Below are 24,040 nucleotides of genomic sequence, written 5' to 3'. Positions count from 1 at the left end.
ACCCTCGTTAGTTCCATCCGAGCTGATCTGCGCAAGCTCCTGCCCGCACATCATCTTCGCGCAAAATGCCGCCCAATACTGCGTCGCGTCTCGATTGCAGGTCAGTGATGCTGGACATTTCGACAGACTTCTCGATGGCGGAGCATCTCATCAGACACCTGGACAATCCGTAATTGGCACTGGAGCAGCAGATCTCCAGGAGATCCCATCACGAAGCCAATCCGAAAAACGCTTCTTAGCCACTATTCGATCTCTGAACAGCAAACCACAACGGCGCCCTTTCGCCGGAATAGCATGTTCCCTCGTCGCCTTCTCCCCATACTCGTCGCCTGCAGTACCCTCGTTACAATACTCGTATACGCCGCGATTCGAAATGGTTCCTGGGCTCATCTTCCTGAGGCTGTCGGTTTGGGAGAAAAGTATGGGTCGACGGAGGAACAATACTATGCGGAAGGAGGCGTGTCACCTCACCTTCGACCGGCAGAAGGCAATGGCGGTAAATCTGGGTTCAAGGAACCGAAGGTCGAGTCGATCAGCCCGTACCCGGAGGGCAAGCTGAAACCTCCGGGCAGCAAGTACACCAAATGTCTCGTTGTGCCAAAACTTCTCAGCGAGTATACTGGCTGGATAGAGGACAAGCTGGGGGATATGCTCAAGGACAAAAGCTTGACGACAGCTGTATACACGGTCGACGATAAAAAGGCGACACTGCGTCCGCCGAAGAACAAGGGCCACGAGGTGATGGTGTATCTGAGCTACATCATTGACTTTTACGACGATCTTGCCGACGTCAACATTTTCATCCACTCGCATCAGAAAGCGTGGCACAACAATGAGCTCCTTGGACTCGACTCCGCGGAAGCAGTCCGTCACCTCAAACCCGAACGCGTGTTGAGAGACGGATACATGAACCTCAGATGCCACTGGGATCCAGGCTGTCCGGCATGGCTGCACCCGGGCGTGACTGAGCAGAGCTATGAGAAGCCAGAAGAGGTCCTCCTTGGACAAAGCTGGGCTGAACTTTTCCCAGGAGAACCCATCCCAACGGTCCTCTCCCAACCCTGCTGCGCGCAATTCGCCGTTTCCAAGGACCGTATCCTGGCTCTTCCCAAGGCTCGCTATATCCACATGCGGGACTGGCTCCTCCGGACAGATCTGACAGACTACCTCTCCGGCCGGGTCTTCGAGTATGTGTGGCAATTTATCTTCACGGCCGCACCGATACACTGCCCTAGCATGAGCGCTTGCTACTGCGATGGCTACGGGATCTGCTTCGGAGGACCAAAAGCGTTCGATCATTGGTTCGAGATGCGATATGAACGGAAAGAGTTGATGGAGGAGTTGAGAGTGTGGCAGGAGAAAGCACGGCGGATCGAGGACGAGAGGAAGCAGTCCGATGACGGGAAGATGCCGGAGGAGGCGAGGTTGGATATTCCGGAGCTCGGAATGGACAAGGAGTTGCAGAGTAAGATTTCAGCGTTGACGAAGGAGATGGAGAGGACCAGGAACGAGGCGATCGAACGGGGCAAAGATCCGAAGCAGAGGGAATTGGAGAGGACGGGAAAGGCTATGGGGTGAACAATTGACGTTGACGAATCATGAGTCTCCTAGGTCCATTGCGATGGGGGAACATCTCCGCGAAACGAACGAGGATGGGAGGCTTGCCGCTGTGTTGATTGGCTTGGTCTTTGACCGAACCCTAAAAGAGAGAGTACTGGAATCTAGAAGGACTGCTGTTCTAATTCAGGCTCCCTTGATCAACCAATCTGATCTATGCTGGAATTCCTGGCTACCACTGAAGTCAAGCTGCCGGTTTCTGTTGAGTCCCTCGATCTGGAAATCCTCCTGGCCGACCTGTTGCTGGGTCACTCGCCTGTTCTCCCGTTGGACGCTCTTCTCGCCCACGCTTTCAGTACGACGAACATCACCGTCCTTTCATCGGCGCTGTCGCATACGCATTATCGGAAACAGATCGCTCTTCGCCACACGCCGGCCACAACGGTCGACGACGAAAACGTCTATCCGTCTGGCGGGCGCTTGTCCGCGAAATATGCAAGCCGTCCACCAAGCCGCGCTGTCTGCTCCCGTGGCGGATCCTGCTTACGCCAGGATGATCAAGACTCAAGAGCTCGAGGGCGGACCGGCAATCCTTAACCGATTGCAACGCTCGCACAACATCGAAGAGCAGACCCAAGCGTCCCCTCGCGCAGATTATTCCTCCACGAAACTGTCGATCCCTCAAATCTTCACCATCAATTTCGACCCTCCAGTCCAGAACCTGACGGCGAGAAAAATGCACGCTCCAACCAGAGGCGTCAAGCCCGCATAGAGCCAAGTTCCCGTCCATTCCAAGTCCGCCTCGTTGTTCCCCAGAATGGCACCCGCACCTGGTCCTCCCGCCAAGACTCCCAGTCCGATAATCGAGTATGCCATGCCGATCCTCGTTCCGATCTTTCTCTTGTCTTGAGTCAAAGCGACGAAGATCACGGGCGGTAGTGCGATGAACACCCCGGAGAAGAAGCCGAAGAAGACGGCGATGGCGATGAGCCCGCCGGCGTTGGAGACGGCCAGGACGCAGAAGAGGGCGATTGACACGCCGAATGCGCCGGGAATGATGACGTTTTGAGGACCGATGCGGTCGGAAAGGATGTTGGGGAGCGTACGGCCCAGCACGGAGCCAGAGTTCTGTATGGCCACGAGGTAGAAGGACAGGCTGGCGCTGGTGTACCCGGTCGCTTTGCCGTAGTACGAGAGGTAGAAGAATCCGGTGTACATGCCTGGAGAGTGGTTATTAGCTTTGGGGTCTGAGAAAGACGACGGCCGGATTGTCAACTTACCGATGAAGCCGACTAAGCATCCCGAGATGAACAAGAGCTAGACGCTGTTAGCGAGCTGGAAATACCGTGTACTGGTCCTTGGGGACTCACGTATGGACCGTCTGTGAAAGCGGTCTTGTCGATGAGTGAGCGGATCTGAGCCGGCTTGCAACGCATCTTCATGATCAGAATGGGTATGACTATAAGACAAGGGTTGACGGGTCAGCGAAGTCTCGTACGAATGCTGGTCGTCGCTGTCAGAGCTATGGAGTACTTACGCAGTGTTGCCAACGCGGTAAAGCCCAAAATTCGAACAGTCCACGGGAATCCGACCTGCTTCCCGTCAGTCCCCCGGCGGCGTTACAACTCTGATATAGACCACTCACCTGTCCAATCAACTTATAGAACATGATCGGATAGATGATTCCTCCCAACGAGCTCCCCGACGCAGCGACTCCAATCGCCAAACCGATCCTCGTCGAGAAGTACCCCGGCAGAATGGCAAGCGAAGGAATGTACAGAAACCCGCCTCCGATGCCAACGGTGAATCCCTGCGCAAGCAGACATTGCCAGTACGTCGTGCAGAGGGAGAGCATCATGTGGCCGAACACGATCAGGAACGTGCCTGTGACGAGGAGCGTGCGGAGGTAACCTCTGTCGTAGATGGGCCCGATGAAGGCGCCGACGAGGAGGACCATGAAGGATTGAATGGAGCCAATCCAGGAGATGTTGGAGGAAACTTCGGTGTAGAGCTCGCCGGACTCGTAGTCTAGAAGCCCGTGTCAGCGATGCATGTTTCTTTGAGGGGATTGGTGCTTGTTGATAGAGTCCCTCACAGGTTTGATAGACGCCGAATGTGTTGAGCCTGGAGGATCGATGCTGTCAGTATCGTTCTTGAATGGACCTTTGTGACATCGATCTCAGACGACTCACACGCCCCATGTATTGAAGAACAGCATAAAGCTGCCCAACACCTGCAACCACGCCTGTAAACCTCCATTCTATTCATCGTCAGCCTGTCATTCTCATTCAATTCCTTCCCTCGATGTCATCCATTCATTCATCGACCCGACAACAGGGCTGCATCATCGGCCAACACTCATGCGAACACATACAGGAACAGGCCCCGGACCAGGGGGGCCGGATAAAGTCACACCCGGCTTCTCAGCGTCCACGCTCCCAGCTCCATGGGACGCATCCTTAGCCGGAATTTCTTCCTCATCCTCGTCGTGACGCGAATGTCGTTCGAGGGAATCCGACCCTTCCTTCTCAGAGTCTGTCAGATGGCCATGTTGATGATGTTGATCTCGTTCGTCCACAAGTAGGCCTGCCATCGGGAAAATCGGTTCTCAAGCGCGGGCAACCTCGCGTGCTTCACAGGGTCCACCCTGCCTTTGATCGTGAGAGCAGTCGTCTGTGCTTGCTGGGTTCAAGGGCGTACAACAATTGAAACCTCTGTGCGATTTAATGGTCGTTGTTCGTCGGTGGTGGTGTTGTTGTTGTTGTTGTTGTGCGAAGAACGGGAAAAAAAGTCGATTGTTGATTGCTAATAATGAATGTGTCGCAAAGGAAAGACCTTGAGAAAAGAAGTACTGTATCTACATCCCACCCGTGCTACGGCTCGGCCTTCGGGCTTTCGCGTGCGGGTGTAACGGCACGCGAGAGGAGGGCTGATGATCAATCGATCAACTATTTTACTTTCACTTCATACATGCTGTCTGTACCTTTGACATATGTTGTTACACGAATGGCAACAATCGTCCGCAAAGGCTATTTGGATAATGACGACACGCCGATTTACTCTCAACACATCTGCCTTTGAGATTGCTAAAACTGCAAGCAATTGTCCATCATAGTGTAGAAATCCCATGCCCATGCGCTTTAGGCGGGATTACCTCCTTGAACGCCGCATTGCTCGATTTCATCAAGTCACCATTCCCAAGCACACCCATCAACCTCCTCACGCCTTCTTCGCCTTCTTCTTCGGCGGCTCGACCTTGGCCGCCGTATCGCTATCGCTGCCACCACCATCCGCGTCGTCCATCTCGGCGTCGCTATCGCCCGAGCTCTTCGCATCACTGTCATACTCCTCCGCCGGATCCGAGTCCGAGTCAGCCTGGAAGTCCTCGTCCACACTCTCGTCGTCCTCGTCCGCACTGCCACGATCCTTGGCCACGACCTCCTCATCATCACTGCTAACGAGATCGGGGTCGTTCATCGCCGCGACGAGCATGGACGTGTCGCCGTCCATTTCGTTCTTGGTCTTGATGTTCTTGATCTTGAAGAAATTCTCCAGCGGCGCTTGTTCCTCGCGGTTGATGTTGGAGAATTGGTGCTCGCCACTTCGCATTGTCACGGTGATGTCAAAGGTTCGGCTGGCACTAACAGCTCCTCCTACTCGACTCATAGTGACGGATGTGATTTGATCGAACTGAATGTATGTGGCTGGCTTCGGCACAAAGAGGAAGGCCTTTTCCAGGCAGAAGAGGTGGCCCTCGTTGGCTTTGATGCTGCACTTGACGCCGCTCTGTTGGTGATGGCTGACGAAGTCGGGTGAGGGTTGGAGTAGACGCTTGCCGGTAAGTCCGTGGAAAATCTTCGAGACAACCCGTCCTATGGGCTCCTCGTACTTAGCTTGGAGCTTGCCTGCATATTTGGTCTGAAGTAATTCGTCGGTCATGTTGAGCTCGATCTGCACCTCCTCTTCCCTCTTGAATTGCATCACCAGGAACGGGTAACGAGTCTGGCCTTGTCGAAGAGGTGGGTCCAATCCGACGACCAGGAGCTGATGCATGTCATCCGGCTTAGGGAGGAGGAAGAAGCGCTTCGCGTGCTCGTAGGAAATCTTGTAGTCGTACGTCTTTCCGCGCAGCCTGAAAGAGCTCTCGTACATGTCAATGTCGAAACGTCCACGAGGTGTGAGATGCAGAATCTCCTGGAAGGTGGCGTATGTGTCTCCCGCGACTTCTCCAATCTCGGCCTTGCTCATGAGGGTGTCGTAGAAGAGTCCGGCAGCGTTGTGCTCCTCCTCATCGTCGTCCTCTGCATCGTCTCCCTCCTCGCTGTTCTTCGCCTTCTTCTCGGTGCCGGGGATGTAAAATCGCACTTCCGTCAATTGATCCGTTGCACCGCCCATCTTCCGTCCCTTTGCTCTTGCGCCACCCAGACTACCGTTTGTGCCTGTCTCATCGCCGTCCGCTGGAAGGGAGAATTCGACCGCGACCTCGTTCTTGCCCGCCAGATTGGTATTGGAGATTTCCGTGTATGGAATTTCGAATGCAGGCTGGTTGCGCACGTTGAAGGTGAGTTCATTCCGGCCCATCTCGTTCTTGCCCCAATTCCAGCCACGAAGAGCATGCTCCTTTTGCTCGAACGGTACGCCATACCAGACCTTGAAGCATTTTTGAATCGTCTCAAAGTCCTGAGAGTCTTGTCAGCGGAGATCTCGAATATCCGTGTATGTAAGACCACTCACATCCTGCTTGAAGCCGTCCAGTTGCACCACGCCGAGCGTGCGCGCATAGATCTTCAGCTCATATCCACGTGCTGCTCGGCTGAACTGTGCGCTCTGGAGCTCCGCCTTGTCTACTGTGAAGGAATTGCCACCGACAGGTTTCCAGCCCAGACCTGACTCTGCGAGTCTGCACTTGCCGGGCTGCTTGGAGAGATCGAGGTAGATGTCGTCGAAGGATTCCCTGCTGGAGTCAGCTACGGCTTTGGTTGGTCGCATGGCGGCGGAGGTTGCAAGTTGGAGAAAAGCTTGACGGTACGCACATGATGAGATGAAGAGAGAGGTGGTCGCGCGTGCAGCGTTCGTCACCGAAGTTTCGACTGCTGGCTCGCGGTCACTGGTGCGGAGTGAATGTTCTCGAGTAGTGGCCTTCAAGATCGTGGCTTCTGGCGATTCAGATGGAATTCGATGTGTGTGACTCGACGTCAAGAGGCTATCGGTGGATAATTGTCGCGGTCGGATGGTGTGGTCGATGCGATGGTGGTGTGGGAGGGGTCTAAATTGAAAGTGAAGCTCGACCTTGAGGTCGCGCGTGAAAGACGTCGCTAGCGCGTTCGAAGCGGAAGTGGCTCCGTGCCCGGTGTCGAATTGTCATACCATCGCTATAGACACATGCGAAATCGCTGAACAACAAGGGAACGATTGCTGAGAGTCATGCTTCTGTTCAGTCTGCTTCACGAGCAGAAAGGAAGCAGGAAAGCCTCAAGCCCGCCATCCTACCACTCCATTGACATCCCAGGCAGCCTGTTGCAAAGTACCAGACTTCATTTTGCAGCTCATGCTTTCTTGCAGCCACCGAAGCTGACATATGATTGCCGAGCCATATCTTGCACCTGGACCAGTTGTTGCGCCATCGCCACCGCATCCCACGGCCAAGGTGACCGCAAGAATTCCCTCTAGGATCATCGACGTGAGGCATGCTTCTCGCTCCGAGTCTGACGCACTGATCCCCAAGCATCTGTTTAAATGTTCATGCATTCTCTCACCAGACTTCATCCGGACTAACCCTGATATTCTCTCCATTCGGCCTCACCGTCTTCCTCGCCTTATCCCTCTTCAACGGTTTCCGCATATCAAACGCATCGCTCCCATCATTATAGTAATCCGTAATCCTTCGAAACACGGAATACCTACACCACACCAAAGTCAGCCATCCATCCCACCACATCACACCTCAATCTCGATCCCAATCTCAAGACCCAGCAGCACAACTCACCCCATCTTCTTATAAAGCTTAATCGCAGCCTCATTCTCCACCCTCACGAACAAGTCCACAAACCACGCATCGCACTCATCCCCCGCAATCTCAATCGCCTCGGACAACCTCGTCGCGTAACCCAGCCTTCGTGCCGCGGGCGCGACCGTGAGGCAGGTGATGTGGGCGTGCCAGGGGAGGTAGTTGGAGAATTTGCCTTTGCGGTAGAGGTTGAGGGATGGGTCGTAGGGTTCGATGGGCGCGGCGGTCGGGGAGGACTCGACTTTGCCCAGGACTGTGGGATTGACTTTTTTAGCATTTGAAGTTTTGAGAGCGGTGAGTTCGCGATGTGTGTGTGTGTGTGTATCTTCTTACTTACTGTATGCTTCGATTTGTCCGCTGGGTGATTCGATGACTTTGCAGAGTCGGGGCCATTGCCGGAAGTAGTCGAGGTAGAAGCCGATGCCGTAGGTTTCTGTGAGGTGGTCTAGATTGCATGGATTGAATTTGAGGAGGTCCATGGGCGTCATGGGCCGTATTGAGGACATCTTTCTTGGATCTTGCTGGTTGGGCTTGGTTGTTTTTAATGGTCGTGTGGGAAGGCGATCTGCTGCGGAAGAGGATTTCGCGGTGGGTGCGAATCGCTTCAATTTGATGTGCGCATGGGCAGAATACACTCTCTGCGTGTGTTTCGACTCTTCCAGATGATCTAGTGAAAATGTGCTGACATGTTTCTTTGAATTCATCGTGAAGTGGATCATGGTTGTCGACGGACGGGATTGACGAAGACGAAGTTGCTGACTAAACAGTTTTTGCAGCGGTCTACTGGCACGAGAAAAGAGAACAGGAGCAAGATGAGGATGAAGATGAGCATGCTACGAGAGAAAGTCCACAATGGAATCTTCGCAATCGTGATGGTTTTTTTAAGGCACAGCGGTGTCAAACGTAAGGTCATTCAATTCATAACGTATATCATACAAGCCAAACGCATTTTCCAGTCTTGGCGATATACCATCTACAATGAATATGACATTCTAGTCATCAATCACGAATCTAAAGATCCATCTTCGCCACGAATGGCTCAAGACGCTCCTTCAACTCCTCCTCGGTGATCTCACCTCCCTCGTAGTGCACCATCTTACCACCGACACTCTTCGGTGGGATGAGAACGCTAGACACGACGTGCAACACACCGTCCTCGGCAACACCATCCTGCACAGACACGGTGGAGAAGCCGTTGATCTTCATGCTGATGTATCCTCCGTAGCGGCCAATGTCGATCGACAGCGAGCGGTCATCGAGAAGTGTTGGGAGGTCGACGTGGAAGTAGCCCTTAGGGATCTCCTCCATCTCGGCGTCGCTGTCCTTGGCCTTGTAGTATGCGTCGGAGTAGAGAGTGTTCTTTGGTACTACGTGGTACTTGAGGAGTGCCTCGAGGTACTTCTTGCCGTACTGAGAGAAGAGGAAAGCGTTGACTCGTGGACCAAGCTTCTGGAAGGCCCAGTTGGAAGGCGCGAAGAAGGTGCCGCCCTGGTGGTGGTCGGTGTGGTTGAACTTCTCCAGCAGACCGGTCTTGCCGAGGCCGAGCTCGAGCGTGCTGAACTCACCCGGGAAGAGGTCGATGAGGGTGATGATGGATGGAGGAGGGATGAGAAGGGAGTCGACACCGTGGATCACACCGTTGGTGCCAAAGATGTTGATCGCCACGATGCGGGAGTAGAAGTTGACGGTCAAGCCGCGGAGGCCAATCTTGAAGGCGATGCGCTGAGGCTCCTCCTGTGAACTGAGGTGCTTGCCCTTGAGGAGGGTTGGGGCAGTGTGAGAAACAAGAACGCGGCCGGCTGGGTAGAAGTCAGGCACGACGTGGTAGGTGAGGACCGCCTTGAGCTGCTCCTTGGTGGGCTTGTGGGCGTGCTCGGGGATCTTCTCGAAAGCGGCATCGGTGGGGGCGAAGATGGTGTAGTTAGCCGCAGTGCTGTTCAAGGCCTCGACCAGGTCATCGTACTCGTTGATCAGCTTGGCGAGCTTGGTGGTGTACTTGCTGCCGGCGATCAACTGGTAGACGGTCAGGTTGGGCTTGCCGTGGTGAGGGTCGTCGTGGTGAGGCGGATGGTGGGGCCTCTTGTGATCACCATCGTGGTGGTGGCCATCGTCCGACGACTCGAACATGTTGTGCTCCTCGAGCCATGATTGCATATCATTGGCAGTCTCCTCCATCTTGTCCCCAAAAGTGGTTGCCACCTCATCCGCTCGGCTGAAGGCATCGTCCATCAAGTTTTGAGACTTCTCGGAGACATCCTCCCAGGCGTGCTTTGCACGGTCCTTGGATTCGTGGAGGAAGCTCTCAAACTTGCTGACAATGTCGTCCTTGGTGGAAAGGACCTCATCGTAGACGGTGGTCGACTGGTGGTGATTCTCGATCTTGAGCTCGCTGAGGACCTCTTCGGAGGGCACCACGAAGGCGGTGGTGATGGCCGCGAACGGCAGGATGGTGGAGAACTTCATGGTGGCGATGAAGTGGAGGGTGAGTTGTGAGGGAGAGAGATGGGAAAGGAAGAAGTGAAGGAGAAGGTGAGACGCAGCAGCCTACATGAGGTGATTACCCGTACCATGGGGTGCAGTTCCAGGAACGCGCAATGATGAGACAGTCGGCGTGGGCCAATCGATGACGCGACATGGGACAAGGTGTGGCACACGAAGCTCTCACAGCTCCCTGGACATCCTGTTGGTCAGCATTGAAGGAGTAAGACGGAGCGAGTTGGCCACGTTGAACGTCGCCATTTGCACAAGTGATGAAAGATGCTTGAACGCCGTACGGGAGACGACCATGTTGCTGTGGTGCAGTCGCATGGCTTGAGCCTCATGCTGTAGGAGGTACCACCACTGACCAGACCAGCGCGTCACAGCGTTGTGATCGGAACCATGGTCTTCGGCAAACCGTCCTCCGCAATGCATCCAATGGCAACGTGACAAATGTCCCAGGGAACTCGTTTTGCCCAATTGCAACCGCTCTGACCGCGGGATACGTCAAGAATGCGGGACATTTCAACAGAGCTTGGTCAGTGAACGCAGCAAACATAATTCACGGTAGGTCTTTCCATTGGCATTCTTCTTTCTCCTCCTCGATCACAACGACACAAACAGCAGCTTTATCTCAGCACACCTTTCTCAAACTCTACTCTCACCGCACAGTACCAACATGGCTCTCGCATCACACGTAGACCCGGATGAGCTCATGGCTCAGCTCCACAAGAGTCCTCACCACCAGCACGGCCGCGGATCAAGCGCGGTCTCGCACATCACACCATACAGCTCGCGATACAATGCTCAATCCGAGCTGTCAAAGTTCAAAATTCCGCACGATGGAGCTCCCGCCGACGCTGTGCATCAGATGCTGAAAGACGAGTTGGATCTCGACGGCAGGCCCAACCTTAACTTGGCCTCTTTCGTGGGAACATACATGGAGAGGGAGGCCGAGCAGCTCATGGTTGAGAATCTGTCAAAGAACATGAGTGACGCCGATGAGTACCCAGCAATGATGCAAATGCATGCTCGTTGCGTCTCAATCATTGCACACATGTGGAACGTCGTAAGTGATGAGAGCGAGGTGAGGACCATCTAGAGCATCACTGACAACCCTACAGCAAAAAGGTGAGAAAGCCATTGGCTCAGCCACGACCGGTTCCTCCGAAGCCATTCACTTGGGAGGCCTAGCCATGAAGCGACGCTGGCAAGAGAAGCGCCAGGCGGCAGGCAAGGACACCTCGAAACCCAACATCATCATGGGAGCCAACGCTCAGGTTGCTCTGGAGAAGTTCGCCCGCTACTTCGAAGTAGAAGCTCGCATCCTCCCAGTCAGCGCCAAATCCAACTACCGCCTCGACCCAGAGCTCGTCAAGCAAAACATCGACGAGAACACGATTGGAATCTTTGTCATCTTGGGAAGCACCTACACCGGACACTACGAGCCTGTGGAGGAGATCTCGAACATCTTGGATGCGTATGAGAAAGAGACTGGAGTGGACATCCCAATTCACGTCGATGCTGCTTCAGGCGGATTCATCGCTCCTTTCACAAACGCCAAAGCAGGCGGTCCGAAGTGGGACTTTGCTCTGCCGCGAGTGAAGTCGATCAACGTCAGTGGACACAAGTTTGGACTGGTGTACGCTGGAGTGGGTTGGATCATTTGGAGGGATGAGTCGTACCTGCCCAAGCATCTCGTCTTCGAGCTGCACTACCTAGGTGGTACTGAGGAGTCGTACACGCTCAACTTCTCGCGTCCGGGAGCACAGATCATTGCGCAGTACTTCAACCTTATCCACTGTAAGCAGCAATCAGCCACGTTCGACCATGCCTCAGCTAACAAATTTCGATAGTGGGCTTCACCGGCTACCGCGCCATCATGGAGAATGCATTGAGCAATGCCCGCCTGCTCTCCAAATCTCTCGAGTCGACCGGCTGGTACAAGTGCGTGAGCGACATCCACCGTCCCAAGGGCCAGCACGAGTACCAAAAGGGCGTCATCGCACCGACCAAGGAAGGCGAGACCTCGGCCGACTACAACGCCGGTCTGCCCGTCGTGGCCTTCGCCTTGACGGACGAGTTCAAGCAGAAATACCCGCACGTCAAGCAAGTGAGCGTCAGCAACTTGCTGCGAGCGAAACAATACATCATTCCCAGTGAGAAACACCCCACTCAAACACCCCAACGACCAGAGCAATACTAACGAGACCGTGTTCAAAACAGACTACCCCCTCCCACCCAACGAAGAAAAGCTCGAAATCCTCCGCGTCGTCGTCCGCGAATCCATGTCCCTCGACCTGCTCGACCGCTTGATCACGGATATCTGCGAGGTGACGGAGAATATCATGAACACGGACGCGGTGGATATGCAGGTGTACCAGCCGGCGAGCAGCAACACGACGACGGAGAAGAAGCACAGCAGTCGGGGACTGGGCGCGCATGAGAAGCACGCGGCGAAGAGGCCGATGAGTGAGGGTGTGCATCGGACGGTTTGTTAGATTGGGAGGTTGGTTTGAGGATACTGTCGTTGCGATAGATTGGGTCGGGGTGGAGGATGGATAGCTTCTAGACTTTCTCATGGAAGCTATGCCCTGGTCCCTTGATGATGCTGGTCCGATCGAAAGAGACCCTGCAGCGGGTCCCGATCGCACCAAGATCGACGCTAGAAGGAGCCCCTTCCGCATCGTGTTATGAAGATCGATCTCGTCGTCATGAAGTTTGTGCGGTGACGATTATTTTGGTTTGACGATGGTGCTTTGGTGGATGCCCATGAAGACTCGTCAAGCGACGTACAGGCATAGATGCCCCGAAAAGCTTAGTCCTCGCAGTGCACAGGTGGAGACGACCAGGACGAATCTCATCTCATCTGAATCTTGCAGGACATCGATCTTCACCCGCTGGGGCAGTTTCCCACGATCTATACGTCCTTGGCGTCGAATTCCATCGCTTTGCCCCATTTGAGCATAGACTCGACTCGGGTCTGACATGCTTTCGGGCTCGCCCTCACGATGACCGTCACATTTCTTTGTAGGTTGGCGAAGTGTGCCTCTTAGCCCTTTCCCGCCTGTGCAATTCCACCCTATATTCTTCTTGCCTGCTAGGCCCCTTTCTCTGTTACCTCTGCATTGATTGCTGCACCGCGTTGTACCTGCACGTACATCTTCTGACGGACACCATCTTCCACTGACATCGACCTTCTCACCCTGCTGCAGATTCCTGGGTCCCACTGTCAAGCTCGCTCATCCACTCGGACCCTCTCACTGATCTTCACTCAACATCGGCTCGGGTTGCATTCTTCTTCACGACTGCAAGGGGAACTGCCGACGACATCTATCCGATCTACGTCGATTCGCCTCGGATCATCTACCTGGCCAAGTCGCATTTGCCAAGCCGATCTTCGTGGAGGCACACATTTACTGTCACTGTCTGCCCGATCCCACGAGACCGGGAATGAGAAATCGTGACTTTCAGCGACTTCGATAGACCACACCAAGCTTCCACGCTCTCTCCGAGCCAAACAAGCGTTTGAAAGAACATCACCACCCAAAAACACCGCCCAACATGCAACGGGTCCTCATCTACCTCCTCCGTCGGGATCTCCGACTGGCCGACAACCCCATTTTCACTGAACTCGCCCACCTCAACTCCCAATCTCAAAAACCCTTCACTCATCTCCTCCCTCTCTACGTCTTTCCCGCCAATCAACTCGAAATCTCCGGCTTCCTCTCCTCCGACAGCGAAAAGTCTCCTTACCCGGAGGCCCGCAGTGCCGTGGGTGGATTCTGGAGATGCGGTAAGCTCAGGGCGAAGTTCATGGCGGAGAGCGTGTGGGATCTGAAGCAGGATTTGCAAAAGGATCAGAGTGATTTGATTCTTCGAGTGGGAACGGTCAAGGATGCTGTTCAGGCGGTTTTGGATGGGTATCGAGGTCGTGACGACGCGGAGGTGCATGGCGTGTGGATGACGGGGGAGAAGAGTTGGGAGGAGCAAGTCGAGGAGCAGGATGTGAAGAAGATGGTGGAGAAGGATGGGAAGGAGTTTCAGTTGTGGAATGATGAAAAGTATTTCGTTGATGAGTGAGTTGTTGTAGAGATGACTGGTTTGTCGATGATTCGAGCTAACAATTCACAGCCGCGATCTGCCCTTCAAGGACGCCCGCGAGTTGAATGATGTCTTCACATCTTTCCGAAAGACTGTTGAGCCGTTGCGTGAAGCTCCTCGCCAGGAGTTGCCACTTGCGAAGAAATTGCCATCACTTCCGGACTTCATCCCGGAGCAAGCAAAGCCGTTTGCGATTCCTCACTCCCTCAAGGACACGATCACAGCTCTGAACAAGCCATTGGACGCCGATCAGCAGCTCAAGAATGCTCCCACTCTGCCCGAAGGAGCCGAGTCCGCCCATCCTTTCGTGGGAGGTTCGAAACCTGGACTTGATCGTATCAAGCATTTGATCGAATCTGGTGCGATGACTTCATACAAGGACACGAGGAATGGTCTGCTCGGTCTCGACTTCAGCACGAAATTGTCGGCTTGGCTGGCGTTGGGTTCCATCACAGCAAGACAGGTCCACTGGCGTCTAGTCGACTTCGAAGACGGCAAGGGTGATGTTGGCAAGAATGCTCAGGGTTACGGAAAGGGAGAGAACAAGGTATGAACTCATTCTCCTCACCATCTTCAAGCAAACCACTAACACCTCCCCAGGGCACCGCCGCCGTACGTTTCGAACTCCTCTGGCGCGACTACATGCGCCTCTGCACCTTCAAATTCGGCCAGAAACTCTTCTGGCTCGACGGCTACCGTCAAGACCCCTCCGCCGCCAACAAATTCATCTCTTCGCCTTACTCGCACTCCACCAACAAAAAGAACCGCCAGGGCGTCAACGATGAAGACACCCGCATCACCGTCGAGCGCTTTCTCTGCGGACGCACCGGCACGGGACTCATCGATGCGAGTCAACGAGAACTCTACCTCACCGGCTGGACCAGCAATCGCGCACGACAAAATGTCGCATCCTACCTCGCCAAACGCCTCGAGATCGACTGGCGCGTAGGCGCGGAATGGTACGAGATGAACCTCATCGACTACGACGTCTCCTCCAACTGGGGAAACTGGTAAGCCTCCTCACCCATTCCCTCCCTTCCCTCTTACCCAATGCCCCCCCCCCCCAAGACTAACCGCGAGAAAAAACACAGGCAATACGTCTCCGGCGTCGGCAACGATCCCCGCGGCGACGCCCGAGTCTTCAACCCCGTCAAGCAAGCCGTCGACTACGATCCCGAAGGGGCGTATATCCGCGCTTGGATCCCCGAATTGCGAGACGCGGGGAGGGATTCCGAGTCGAAGATGGGTGTTTTCCAGGCGTGGAGATTACCTGGAGGGGAGAAGCAGAGGTTGGGCTTGGAGGGCGTGGAGTGGGTGGAGAAACCGTTGATTAAGATTGATTTTTCGATGAATCGGAGGAATAATGGTGGTCCCAGAGGGGGGAGGGGAGGTGGTGGTGGGGGCAGGGGGAGAGGTGGGGGTGGACGAGGGGGTGGTGGAAGAGGGAGAGGTGGTGGAGGTGGTGGAGATGGAGCGAATAGAGGGAGGGGAGCGAGGAATGGGATGATGGAGAAGGCGGGATGGGAGGGATAGAGTTGAGTCAGGACATGTGCTTGGATATTTGAGTGAGGGGGAACGGAAGCGGTGGAGATATGACGATGTGTGTACGATATGGAATGAAGATGTGTGTCAGTGGTTCGATCTCAGCATTATTTGAGGACCCAATGTTATCCAATGCAGCAATACCAATCCGCCGCGGACGGTTGACGAAGCAGAACGGAACAATGCAAATTCAACAGGACGAAATAAAGAGCATGTACGACTTCCTATATATGCGCATGCTCCCAACAGAAACAGAAAATATATACCACTCACGCCCAATCCCCCCACCGCCTAAGTATTCACTCCCGATTCTGCAAAAACGGACACTCAGCCCCCGACATCCGACTCATCTCCTCATGCGCAATCCTCGTCTCGATCCCGTCCGCAGGCGCCGCGAGAGCCTTTCCCGCAGGCAAGACTTCATGTCCCTCGGGATGGATGCGCTCGGCGGGTTGTTCGAGATAGACGTCGATGTGGTCGCGCGCGGCATTCTGGTCGTCGTGAGAAGTATTGGAGGGAAGTGGATCTCGCGGTGTAGAAGCTGTTGAGGACGGAATTCCGGCGGGCGGGAGGGTCTGGGTGACTTCTTTTGCGTTGGACGAGGGGTGGGCGATGGGCATTTCTTTGGGTTGGGAGGCTGCTGCGGAGATGATGGCTTCGGCTGCGGGAGCTGCGGTGCTGGGAGGATTGGGGTCGGCATCTGTCGGAGCTTCTGTGGGTGTCGTTGAGGCTGCGCCGTGGTCGTCTTGTGCATGAGAGGCGAGCGTATGGTCCGAACCAGAGATTTGGCCAGATAGTGGACCTTCGTCAGCAGTCTCTGGCTTCACGGTGGTGTCAGATGCGTTGTCCAGCTGCGTTCCAGACGGACTGTCGTGCTCCCGCACATCATTCTTTTCGTCGGAACCCAGACCGTCACCGAGGGCGATGTCCGGATCGACGTCCCGTTTCATCGTCTCCTTCCTCACCACACCTTCCGGCGCAATCTGACGAAACATCTCCAGAGGATCCATGTACGTCCGAATCGCCTGCATGCGAATCTTATCATCCACCTCAGCAATCGTGACGCCTTCGATGTCGATCAATCCGCCATGAGCCTTCGCCGTCACCTTCTCGCCTTTGCTAAATCCTTGGTCAGCACCACACCACCCCAACATGCTGTAGAACGAAGCTAGCCCATCGCGGGTGTCACGTACTTGTTGAACCCCACGTAGTCGCTCTTCATTACACCCCAGTGTCGCCACCTGAAAGCCACGCGAGGAGGGCCGCTGTACACTTCCAGCACCTCCCACGCGAAAGTGGGCATCATGCGCTTGAACGTCTTGTGACTGGAGTTGAAGTCCGAGTTTTCGGGACTGTAGTACTCGTTGGCGCCAATTATTCCGTTGTAGGTGCCGACCTATTAGAAAAATCAGCATCACCGATGAATTACTCCAGACTTCGGCTCTGGAGTTCGAACCTTGATCATATGCTCCGCGTCCCTGATGCTGGATTTAGCGGAGTGGACATTTTAATGATCCACGCGGCATAGCACTCACCGAGGTTCGCCGCTACCCATGGCGAATGAGTACTTTTCGTGGTCAACCGTGCGCCAATCTGACAGTCTTGGCTTGAAAGAGGCTTCGACCTCCCAGTTTTTCACGAGGTTCTCCACCAGCTGTGGGAGACTTCCGGCAGCATGATTCATTCGCTTGCCTATATCGCTGTCAGCCGCTTGTCTGCTTGCTCGAATAGCCTGTGCGCCACAAATATGATGTAAGTCGGTGTCTGGTTGCCACCCTAGACTGGAGTCTGCAAGTGCAGAATACGGTAGAGACCGAGCAGCTCATGAGAGACCAGCCTGTTGATACCGGGCGACGGCGGCCACACGGCTTCGTTGGGCGGAAAGCTGTCGTACGCCGTGCGACCGATCGTGGCTATTCTGGTCGGACCACGTGGCCATGGCAGGAGAATGGAAATGAAGCAGGAGAAAAACTCACCTTCCGCCCAAACTTTGCGAGTCTTGGTGTAATCAGGAGCTCGCCCATAACGCCACTGTACCCCCTCGTCGGCGAAGACCGCATTCGGAGATGCCAGATAGTCGGGCAGAGCAGGAGTTTCCTCGGCGGTCTCTGTGTTGGCGGTAGTCTGTTGGGGGTCTTCAGCAGTCATGGCTGCAGCTTCCAAATACGATGCAATGAACGACTTGGACGGGCAGAATGAACGAGCGTAAGCGTGGCGATCTTTTGGTGTAGGAGAGCAGAGATTCAGGAGTCGCGAAGGGGAGAGAACCGTTTATAAATGTGTTGAGCAGCCAGGCGAAGCTCACGTACGCTGCTTGGGATGCTGCAGGGTGCTGCCCTTGCACAACACAACAGATGGCTCTGGTAATGGTGGTGGCAGAACCACAGCCCTCGTGTTGAGAACCAGGCGTGGTTCGGCGGATCCTCCGGACTGCTCGTGTGCGACCTTGCAATCCATGGCCACGTTCGATACCGTGTTGGTGAACCATGGCTACAGGTAACCCTGAGTGGTCGACATCCCTTGCTTTTCAATTGTGGCAGATGTGTTCATGAGGGTGGGTCGCGCAGGCCGTGCCTCGACAGCCATATCTCGTGGGAAAACAGGACACGCTGCGACGATCGCATCGAGACTGTATTACGCCACATGCCCTCGTTTGTCGTTACAGGAAAGCTCGGACCGAATTTATCCAAGACGTGGCGGGTTGCATGTGAGACGCCCTAGTGCGGACCTGGGTCGTGCAAAGCCCAGATTTGTACACCCATGCAATCCTGTACCTCCATAGACCTGCCACGACACACGCATTTAGCCTTGATCTGGAGCCTTGACTCGTCTCCCGTCGTCGGCCAGACAGAATTCTTGCTTGATGCAATATCGCCGCGAGTGCGGATCCAGACCATTGCTGGTCAGTAGCTTGACGTCGGCTGAATGCAGGATTTTGGGAATCACGATCGACTCCATGTGCAACGACTGCTGCGATCGCCTGTCGCAGACAATTGCCGTGAGACTCTCAACATTCGGATCAGCCAATGGGACCGGGCGCTGAGACTGTTCGTGATGAGCGTGTGGCCACTTCATACCCTGCAGCGTTAGTACACAGTCAGGAGACGACACAAATGTAAATCAGGAATGTTGCAGACCACGATCACTGATGTTGGTGTAGTGACACCGCGAATGGGTACCAAAATTGGTGGGTTTCGAATCGTTCTAGAGCGCTATTGATTGTGAGTGGGCTGCTCGGACGTGCGTTCGCGCTTGGTACCACGATTGTGTGAGTGGACCAGCAGGTAATGTTTTGCAGACTGATCTCTTTGCCACGTGGACGACCAAGCACCGCGTTTTGACAGCTGTCGCGAACACACAGCGAAGCCGGGTTCTGTCATCGGCAGTATCAGTCGGACACGCCCCTGGAGGGTCGCCCTCATATGTCACTCTCGCAGCTGACGGGATAGATGCTCAGATCGTGTCCGTCGGTCATGATCTGAGAAGGGTCCCTAATCAAGGTGTCCCGTATGGACATGTCTCAATATGGCCAATCGATGTAGCGCTCGTACCAGGACGAGAACGTTATTGTCGACGATGTGCATTTACCATATGGCGTCGCTCAGGAATGGCCGGCACGACGTGATCCAAGATCGGTCCGGCCGTGAACCTGCTTTCCTCCGATGTTGCATGTTTCTCTCCTGCAACCTTGTGGATGGCAAACAATCAAAGTCTTTCGCCTCATCGATAGAGCACGGCTTCGATCTTGGAACATGACGATGCTGCGACTTTGATGCACTGCTCCATCACCTCGCTGCTGACAAGCCTGCCACCCTTCTTCTCGACTCTCAGAATCCCGCGGGTACCACTGATCGCCGGTGTAAGCACAACTGTAAGCGTCTCTTCACATGCTCCTTCCTCGAAGGCGTCCGGATCGGCCAACACCCAACTCTGAGCATCCTCCCGTTTCTTCAGTGGCGAGGCTGTTGAAAACACTGCAAAGCTTGACGTAATCGGGATCCGACGAAGACTCAGCTGGTGGCTGCCAGATATGAGCGGCGAGCAGAGTACCATTTCTCGATCAGCATCCCACCATGCTTGTGGTAATGTCGTGTCTTGAAGAGCGGCCATGACAGCGATCCAGGCAGCGTCAAAGGCATTTCCATCCAGTGCCAAAACGAGAATATCGATGTACAGCGCCCAGTATGCCTTGGTGACAATTTTTTCTTCCTGGTCAGGGATGTCGTCTTCTGTTTCTGGCTCAGTGTATTGGATGCGCAGATCCGATGGACAAAGAGTGCGCGAGGTGTGGAGTAAGGAGAGTATGCGGTAAGATAGAGCCTGAGCGAGGGAGCTTGGTGCGTTTCCAGGAAGATGATCCGGCGAACAGCCTGTGCTCAACTCGACGTTTGGTATGACCAGACCGAGCCGCTCCACGAGGTCATCATCGGCAGTGTCTTCGCCTGGCGGGTGTGGTATGTCTGATGTGAGAAGAATCTCGCCTCTAACGCCACATACAACGGCAGTGTCGCCCATGCGGACCACTGCACTGCCATTACTGTGCGTCAAAGAGCCCGTGTTGATGGTGGGCTGCCGGCTCTCCTCTGGTTTTCGTCCATTGGGTCGGACTGATGATGGTTGTTTGAGGTGAGCAAGCAGAAACGGGCGAGGAGTCAATTTTGCAAAGGTGTCTCGTGGAAATGTGAGAGCCGGTGCATTTTCCGTAGTGCCGGCCATGTTGATGGGGACACTCTCGCCTCAATGGCACGAACCTAGGCAATGATTCGATGATGGCGTTGTATGTTTGTTCGCTGAAGTCGAAGTCGAAAGTCGGGCGGAAATTCTTCAAGCACGTCAAGAACGGGAAGGTCTGCCGAGGCGTCACTTCAGACGAGGACTTCCCCTTTGCCCTTTTGCGATCTCAACAACCATCCACTATCGATGCAATTCTGGCATGCTGAGATGTCGGCGACGCGTATTCGTAGTCCGGCAAGTGCTTCTGTCGCAGACGTGTAGATACAGTCTACCTCATGGCACAAGAGCTGCCGCCGAGACGGTGTCGATCCCATGTGGGAGCAATGGTAGCATAACGCTAGAGTACAAGAAGTCTTCTATCTTGCTCAAACAACCCATACTAACACTTCACAGTATCCACCATCCTACGGCTGCTCCCTCACCGAGCCCTACGGTCGCCATCTTCCTGCCACGTGGGCCACTACTGTCCAATCCACCCGACGACGCGTCCAACGTGTCAATCCTACGATCGGTACTGCCTTGCCATGTTGTGCAGATCAACTATCGGTGGTCCGCGGTCGACAAGTTCCCAACCCCAATCCACGACGTGATGGCTGGCTATGACTGGATCGTGTCCAATTTTCTGCCGAAACGAGCCTTTACAAGACCAGGCCGCTCCGAGCGGGCCGGCAGGGTCATCGTCTGCGGAGAGCTTGCCGGTGGTCAGCTTGCGACTGCTCTGGCGTTGACGGAATGCAGATTGGGAGAACCCGGCATCGTCGCAGCGAATGTAAACCTGCCGATATTCGACTGGACGGAGCTGGACGAGTTGAAGGGAACGACCGCCTCTTCGAATGGGCTCAATTCAACGGCCTTGCTGAAACAACGGAGCGCTCTTTTCAGGAAGCCCCAAGATTACTACGACTCCTTCGCTTCACCCGGATTGTTCTTCCGGTCTGCGAGCTCTCAAGTTCCTGGTCGAGTTGAAGATTCGCCCTCGGACGAAATGGATGAGCTGGCCAGCTTGGAGCGAATGGACTTCTTCCGAGAACAAGTGACTCTCGAGAACGCCATCACGCAGCCCGCCGATACGGAATCCGATCCCATGATCGTCAGTCAACTGGTCAAGCAGCGCAAAGCGTCGCGCAGATTCCCCAGCAAGGCGCTCAAGCTGAGACTGCCGCAGTTTCGCATCTCGACCGGCACTGAATCTCCTCTCCTTGACCAATCTATGGAGCTTGCTCATGTTCTACGCCAAAGCTTTGAGAGACAGGCTAAGTCTGGTGAGTTGTCGCACGAGGATACGGCTGGACGGCATGCGCAGTACGTGGAGAAACCAGGACTTGGGCTCTGGGATTCATCTAACAGTGGGCGAGCAAGTATACTAGAGTCTGCCAAATGGATGGCCGGCACGCTCGCGACTTAGTAGTTGTGTGATCATCTGCAGGAGCTAGGCAGGAGCGAGTTCAGGGTCGCATTCGTGCACAGTAAAGCGACGCGCAACAGGTCTGATGCATGAAGTATGACCCGAACTTCACTTGTCCCATCTGTATAACTATCGCCGTCGGTGCTCTCCGCTTATCCAAGGACACTCTGCAGTACTCCTCCATGTGGATGCGCTTCCAGCCCCTCACGCCTTGCCAGCCGGGTGTTCCTTTTCCTTCTGCTGAGCAGTCTGCTTCTGCAAATCCTCCATGTGCTGATCATGATCTTTGACGTTCTGACGATCGGCTTTGACATGGGCCTCGGAATTGGACTCGAGCTCTTGTCTCTTCTCCTTGCTGTTGAATTGTTCCTTCTTTGCATTTTCCAGCTCTTGAGGGCTTTGCTCTTTGTCTTCTCTCAATCGTAGAGGCTGCGAAGAGCTCAATACTCGGAACGGATTCGTCGTGCGAAGTGTTCGTGGTACATTTCGGGCAGCGAGTTGGAAGACTGGGCGGACCATGTTTGCTTATTCAATCGAGGAGTGTCCCGGTAGAGCTGGCTCTATTTTAGGTGTTGAAACTGGTCGAATGTGAGGCTAGTCCAACCTGGTATGTAAGGCGATGATTTGCGTTTGTTGGTGAGCGGAAGGACACTGGGAACGAGTATTCGCAGTCAACAGCAATGTTACCTTGCCGCGTGCTTGCCCACACATAGCCGAGCTGTTCTCCCGTCACACCTCATACTGACGACACACGCACATGCTGCCGGTCAAAAGCACCCGACAACACGTTTTCAACTTTTCTTTGAGCCGCGTTCGCACAACACGCTTACCGTACTGCTAGATTCCCTGAAAGACGTGAGCAACGAGAGTCGAAGGAATAAGGCCGCAGACGGCGTCTGGTCGTATTGCAGTCGAAGTCGCTCCGTTGGGAAGCAATGAACCTGGAAGGTACATGTGATGGTTCCAGTCCCGAGACCAGGCATTCAGCATTGTTCCTCATGCCCGCGGCGACTCCAGCGAATGCTTCAGGTCACGAAATTGCTGGTCCAGTACCACCGTGTTCGTTGCCGCCGCGTGTGATGGCCAATGTCGTGCAGATCGTAGCCGCCAACCTTCGTCGCCATGCTGTATCAACGACAGAGCACATACTTCAATGTTGCCATTCGCCCAAGCCTCATGATCAACGAAGGGATTCTTCTGATGATACCGTCTTCATTGAAGAGTGCAATATGCCTGAGTTGGTGATGAGAATATAGTAGTGAGACAGGTGAATGCCTGCCGGGGCGGAAGGAATTGGACCCCCAAAGCCGGCCGTGCTGCAAGCGCGAGCGTGCACACTCCCATGACACCGCACGCGAGCAGCCCTCCGAGCCGTCGTACACGTTTCGCCAACAAATCCTCGACAATTCGTTCACCGACCGCTTGAATCTCTGGACATGATCGACCTATTCTTACGAGCACCGCAGTGGTAATGCATGTGAAGCGCGTACTGCGTGCATTCCGCAATAATGGCTGCTCCAAGTCCGGGATCTTCGCGCTCGAGGCAGGAGGAATTGGAGAAGCGGTATGCCCAGAACCTCGCGACCCGCAAACATTCGCATTCGCCGCAGCTCTCTATCAGCGATGATTCTCACCACGTAACCGAGGTGTTTGGGAGCTTTTACGAAGACACGACCATGAACCCGAGGAATCGTCCACTCAGCTACGTGCCCGGTGCCAGCGAGGCTGTGATGGCCAGTCGCCAGCAACGTCGCCATGCTACTCTGCTCGAGGCCAACGGCAACATCGTCGGTGTCGCCAGCCCTTCATTGTCTTCGGAAACCGCATCGACATCCCGCCCACCACTCGCTCCGACCCATAGCAATGAAAAAGTGCCCTCACCCTCGGATGCTTCCTCACCCAAGCTGTCCCAACGCATGGGATCGTGGGGAGCAGAGAATGTGAACGGACAGTCCTCGCCAACAACACCATCACCTTCGCTGAGCCGGCAGTCGTCCACCCACGATACAGCCGTTCAGCCGTTCCCACTCAACGACATCGACTATGAGTCGAGTCCGGCCGCTGTGGCGCAAGAGCTGAGCAATCTACAAGCAATTCGACGTATGTCCATGAATGTGGACACCGCCGATCCGGATCTACCCTCGTTCAGCAGCTCCTTTCCCAGCGTAGCACCCACCAAGTCGGACGACGAGGATGATCCTTCACAGTTATTC

The 24,040-nt window shown here is 54.7% G+C and overlaps 10 protein-coding genes across 10 annotated transcripts; 4 read left to right on the top strand and 6 right to left on the bottom strand.

The window, feature by feature from the left end:
* Window positions 1–255: 255 nt before the first annotated feature.
* MYCGRDRAFT_70658 (uncharacterized protein) lies at window positions 256–1,578 on the top strand (the record flags this gene model as incomplete). The annotated part of the gene is made up of 1 exon (XM_003853531.1): window positions 256–1,578. One exon carries the CDS (start codon window positions 295–297, stop codon window positions 1,576–1,578), a length of 1,284 nt encoding a protein of 427 aa, XP_003853579.1.
* Window positions 1,579–2,238: 660 nt separating this feature from the next.
* Window positions 2,239–3,855, bottom strand: MYCGRDRAFT_99794 (uncharacterized protein; the record flags this gene model as incomplete). Its single annotated transcript, XM_003852779.1, has 7 exons — window positions 2,239–2,777; window positions 2,838–2,874; window positions 2,928–3,016; window positions 3,095–3,149; window positions 3,203–3,585; window positions 3,653–3,681; window positions 3,750–3,855. The coding sequence occupies 7 exons, from the start codon at window positions 3,773–3,775 to the stop codon at window positions 2,239–2,241; spliced, it is 1,158 nt and encodes a 385-aa protein (XP_003852827.1).
* Window positions 3,856–4,776: 921 nt separating this feature from the next.
* On the bottom strand, window positions 4,777–6,795 carry MYCGRDRAFT_70653 (uncharacterized protein; the record flags this gene model as incomplete). Its single annotated transcript, XM_003852778.1, has 3 exons — window positions 4,777–6,237; window positions 6,292–6,511; window positions 6,591–6,795. Coding segments are annotated over 3 exons (1,683 nt in total).
* A 514-nt stretch (window positions 6,796–7,309) lies between these two features.
* Window positions 7,310–8,070, bottom strand: MYCGRDRAFT_41223 (uncharacterized protein; the record flags this gene model as incomplete). The annotated part of the gene is made up of 3 exons (XM_003852777.1): window positions 7,310–7,457; window positions 7,544–7,817; window positions 7,902–8,070. The coding sequence occupies 3 exons, from the start codon at window positions 8,068–8,070 to the stop codon at window positions 7,310–7,312; spliced, it is 591 nt and encodes a 196-aa protein (XP_003852825.1).
* A 386-nt stretch (window positions 8,071–8,456) lies between these two features.
* Window positions 8,457–10,072, bottom strand: MYCGRDRAFT_104009 (putative beta-Ig-H3/fasciclin; the record flags this gene model as incomplete). The annotated part of the gene is made up of 1 exon (XM_003852776.1): window positions 8,457–10,072. One exon carries the CDS (start codon window positions 10,025–10,027, stop codon window positions 8,576–8,578), a length of 1,452 nt encoding a protein of 483 aa, XP_003852824.1.
* A 585-nt stretch (window positions 10,073–10,657) lies between these two features.
* MYCGRDRAFT_70646 (uncharacterized protein) lies at window positions 10,658–12,757 on the top strand (the record flags this gene model as incomplete). Its single annotated transcript, XM_003853532.1, has 4 exons — window positions 10,658–11,111; window positions 11,167–11,845; window positions 11,899–12,201; window positions 12,269–12,757. 4 exons carry the CDS (start codon window positions 10,722–10,724, stop codon window positions 12,541–12,543), a joined length of 1,647 nt encoding a protein of 548 aa, XP_003853580.1.
* Window positions 12,758–13,612: 855 nt separating this feature from the next.
* On the top strand, window positions 13,613–15,505 carry MYCGRDRAFT_21368 (uncharacterized protein; the record flags this gene model as incomplete). The annotated part of the gene is made up of 4 exons (XM_003853533.1): window positions 13,613–14,113; window positions 14,163–14,693; window positions 14,747–15,156; window positions 15,238–15,505. Coding segments are annotated over 4 exons (1,710 nt in total), but the record flags the coding sequence as incomplete, so codon positions are not given.
* Window positions 15,506–16,620: 1,115 nt separating this feature from the next.
* Window positions 16,621–18,192, bottom strand: MYCGRDRAFT_70643 (uncharacterized protein; the record flags this gene model as incomplete). Its single annotated transcript, XM_003852775.1, has 5 exons — window positions 16,621–16,807; window positions 16,882–17,084; window positions 17,145–17,166; window positions 17,224–17,380; window positions 17,665–18,192. Coding segments are annotated over 5 exons (741 nt in total), but the record flags the coding sequence as incomplete, so codon positions are not given.
* Window positions 18,193–18,943: 751 nt separating this feature from the next.
* MYCGRDRAFT_57534 (uncharacterized protein) lies at window positions 18,944–20,430 on the bottom strand (the record flags this gene model as incomplete). The annotated part of the gene is made up of 1 exon (XM_003852774.1): window positions 18,944–20,430. The coding sequence occupies one exon, from the start codon at window positions 20,402–20,404 to the stop codon at window positions 19,409–19,411; it is 996 nt and encodes a 331-aa protein (XP_003852822.1).
* A 188-nt stretch (window positions 20,431–20,618) lies between these two features.
* Window positions 20,619–21,855, top strand: MYCGRDRAFT_108940 (uncharacterized protein; the record flags this gene model as incomplete). The annotated part of the gene is made up of 3 exons (XM_003853534.1): window positions 20,619–20,764; window positions 20,816–21,724; window positions 21,849–21,855. The coding sequence occupies 3 exons, from the start codon at window positions 20,622–20,624 to the stop codon at window positions 21,853–21,855; spliced, it is 1,059 nt and encodes a 352-aa protein (XP_003853582.1).
* Window positions 21,856–24,040: the final 2,185 nt, after the last annotated feature.

The sequence above is a fragment of the Zymoseptoria tritici genome, chromosome 4 (assembly GCF_000219625.1).
Source record: "Zymoseptoria tritici IPO323 chromosome 4, whole genome shotgun sequence".
NCBI classification, from domain to species: domain Eukaryota; kingdom Fungi; phylum Ascomycota; class Dothideomycetes; order Mycosphaerellales; family Mycosphaerellaceae; genus Zymoseptoria; species Zymoseptoria tritici.
The sequence above is the reverse complement of the archived record's forward strand: the minus strand, read 5'-3'. Positions and strand labels throughout refer to the sequence as shown.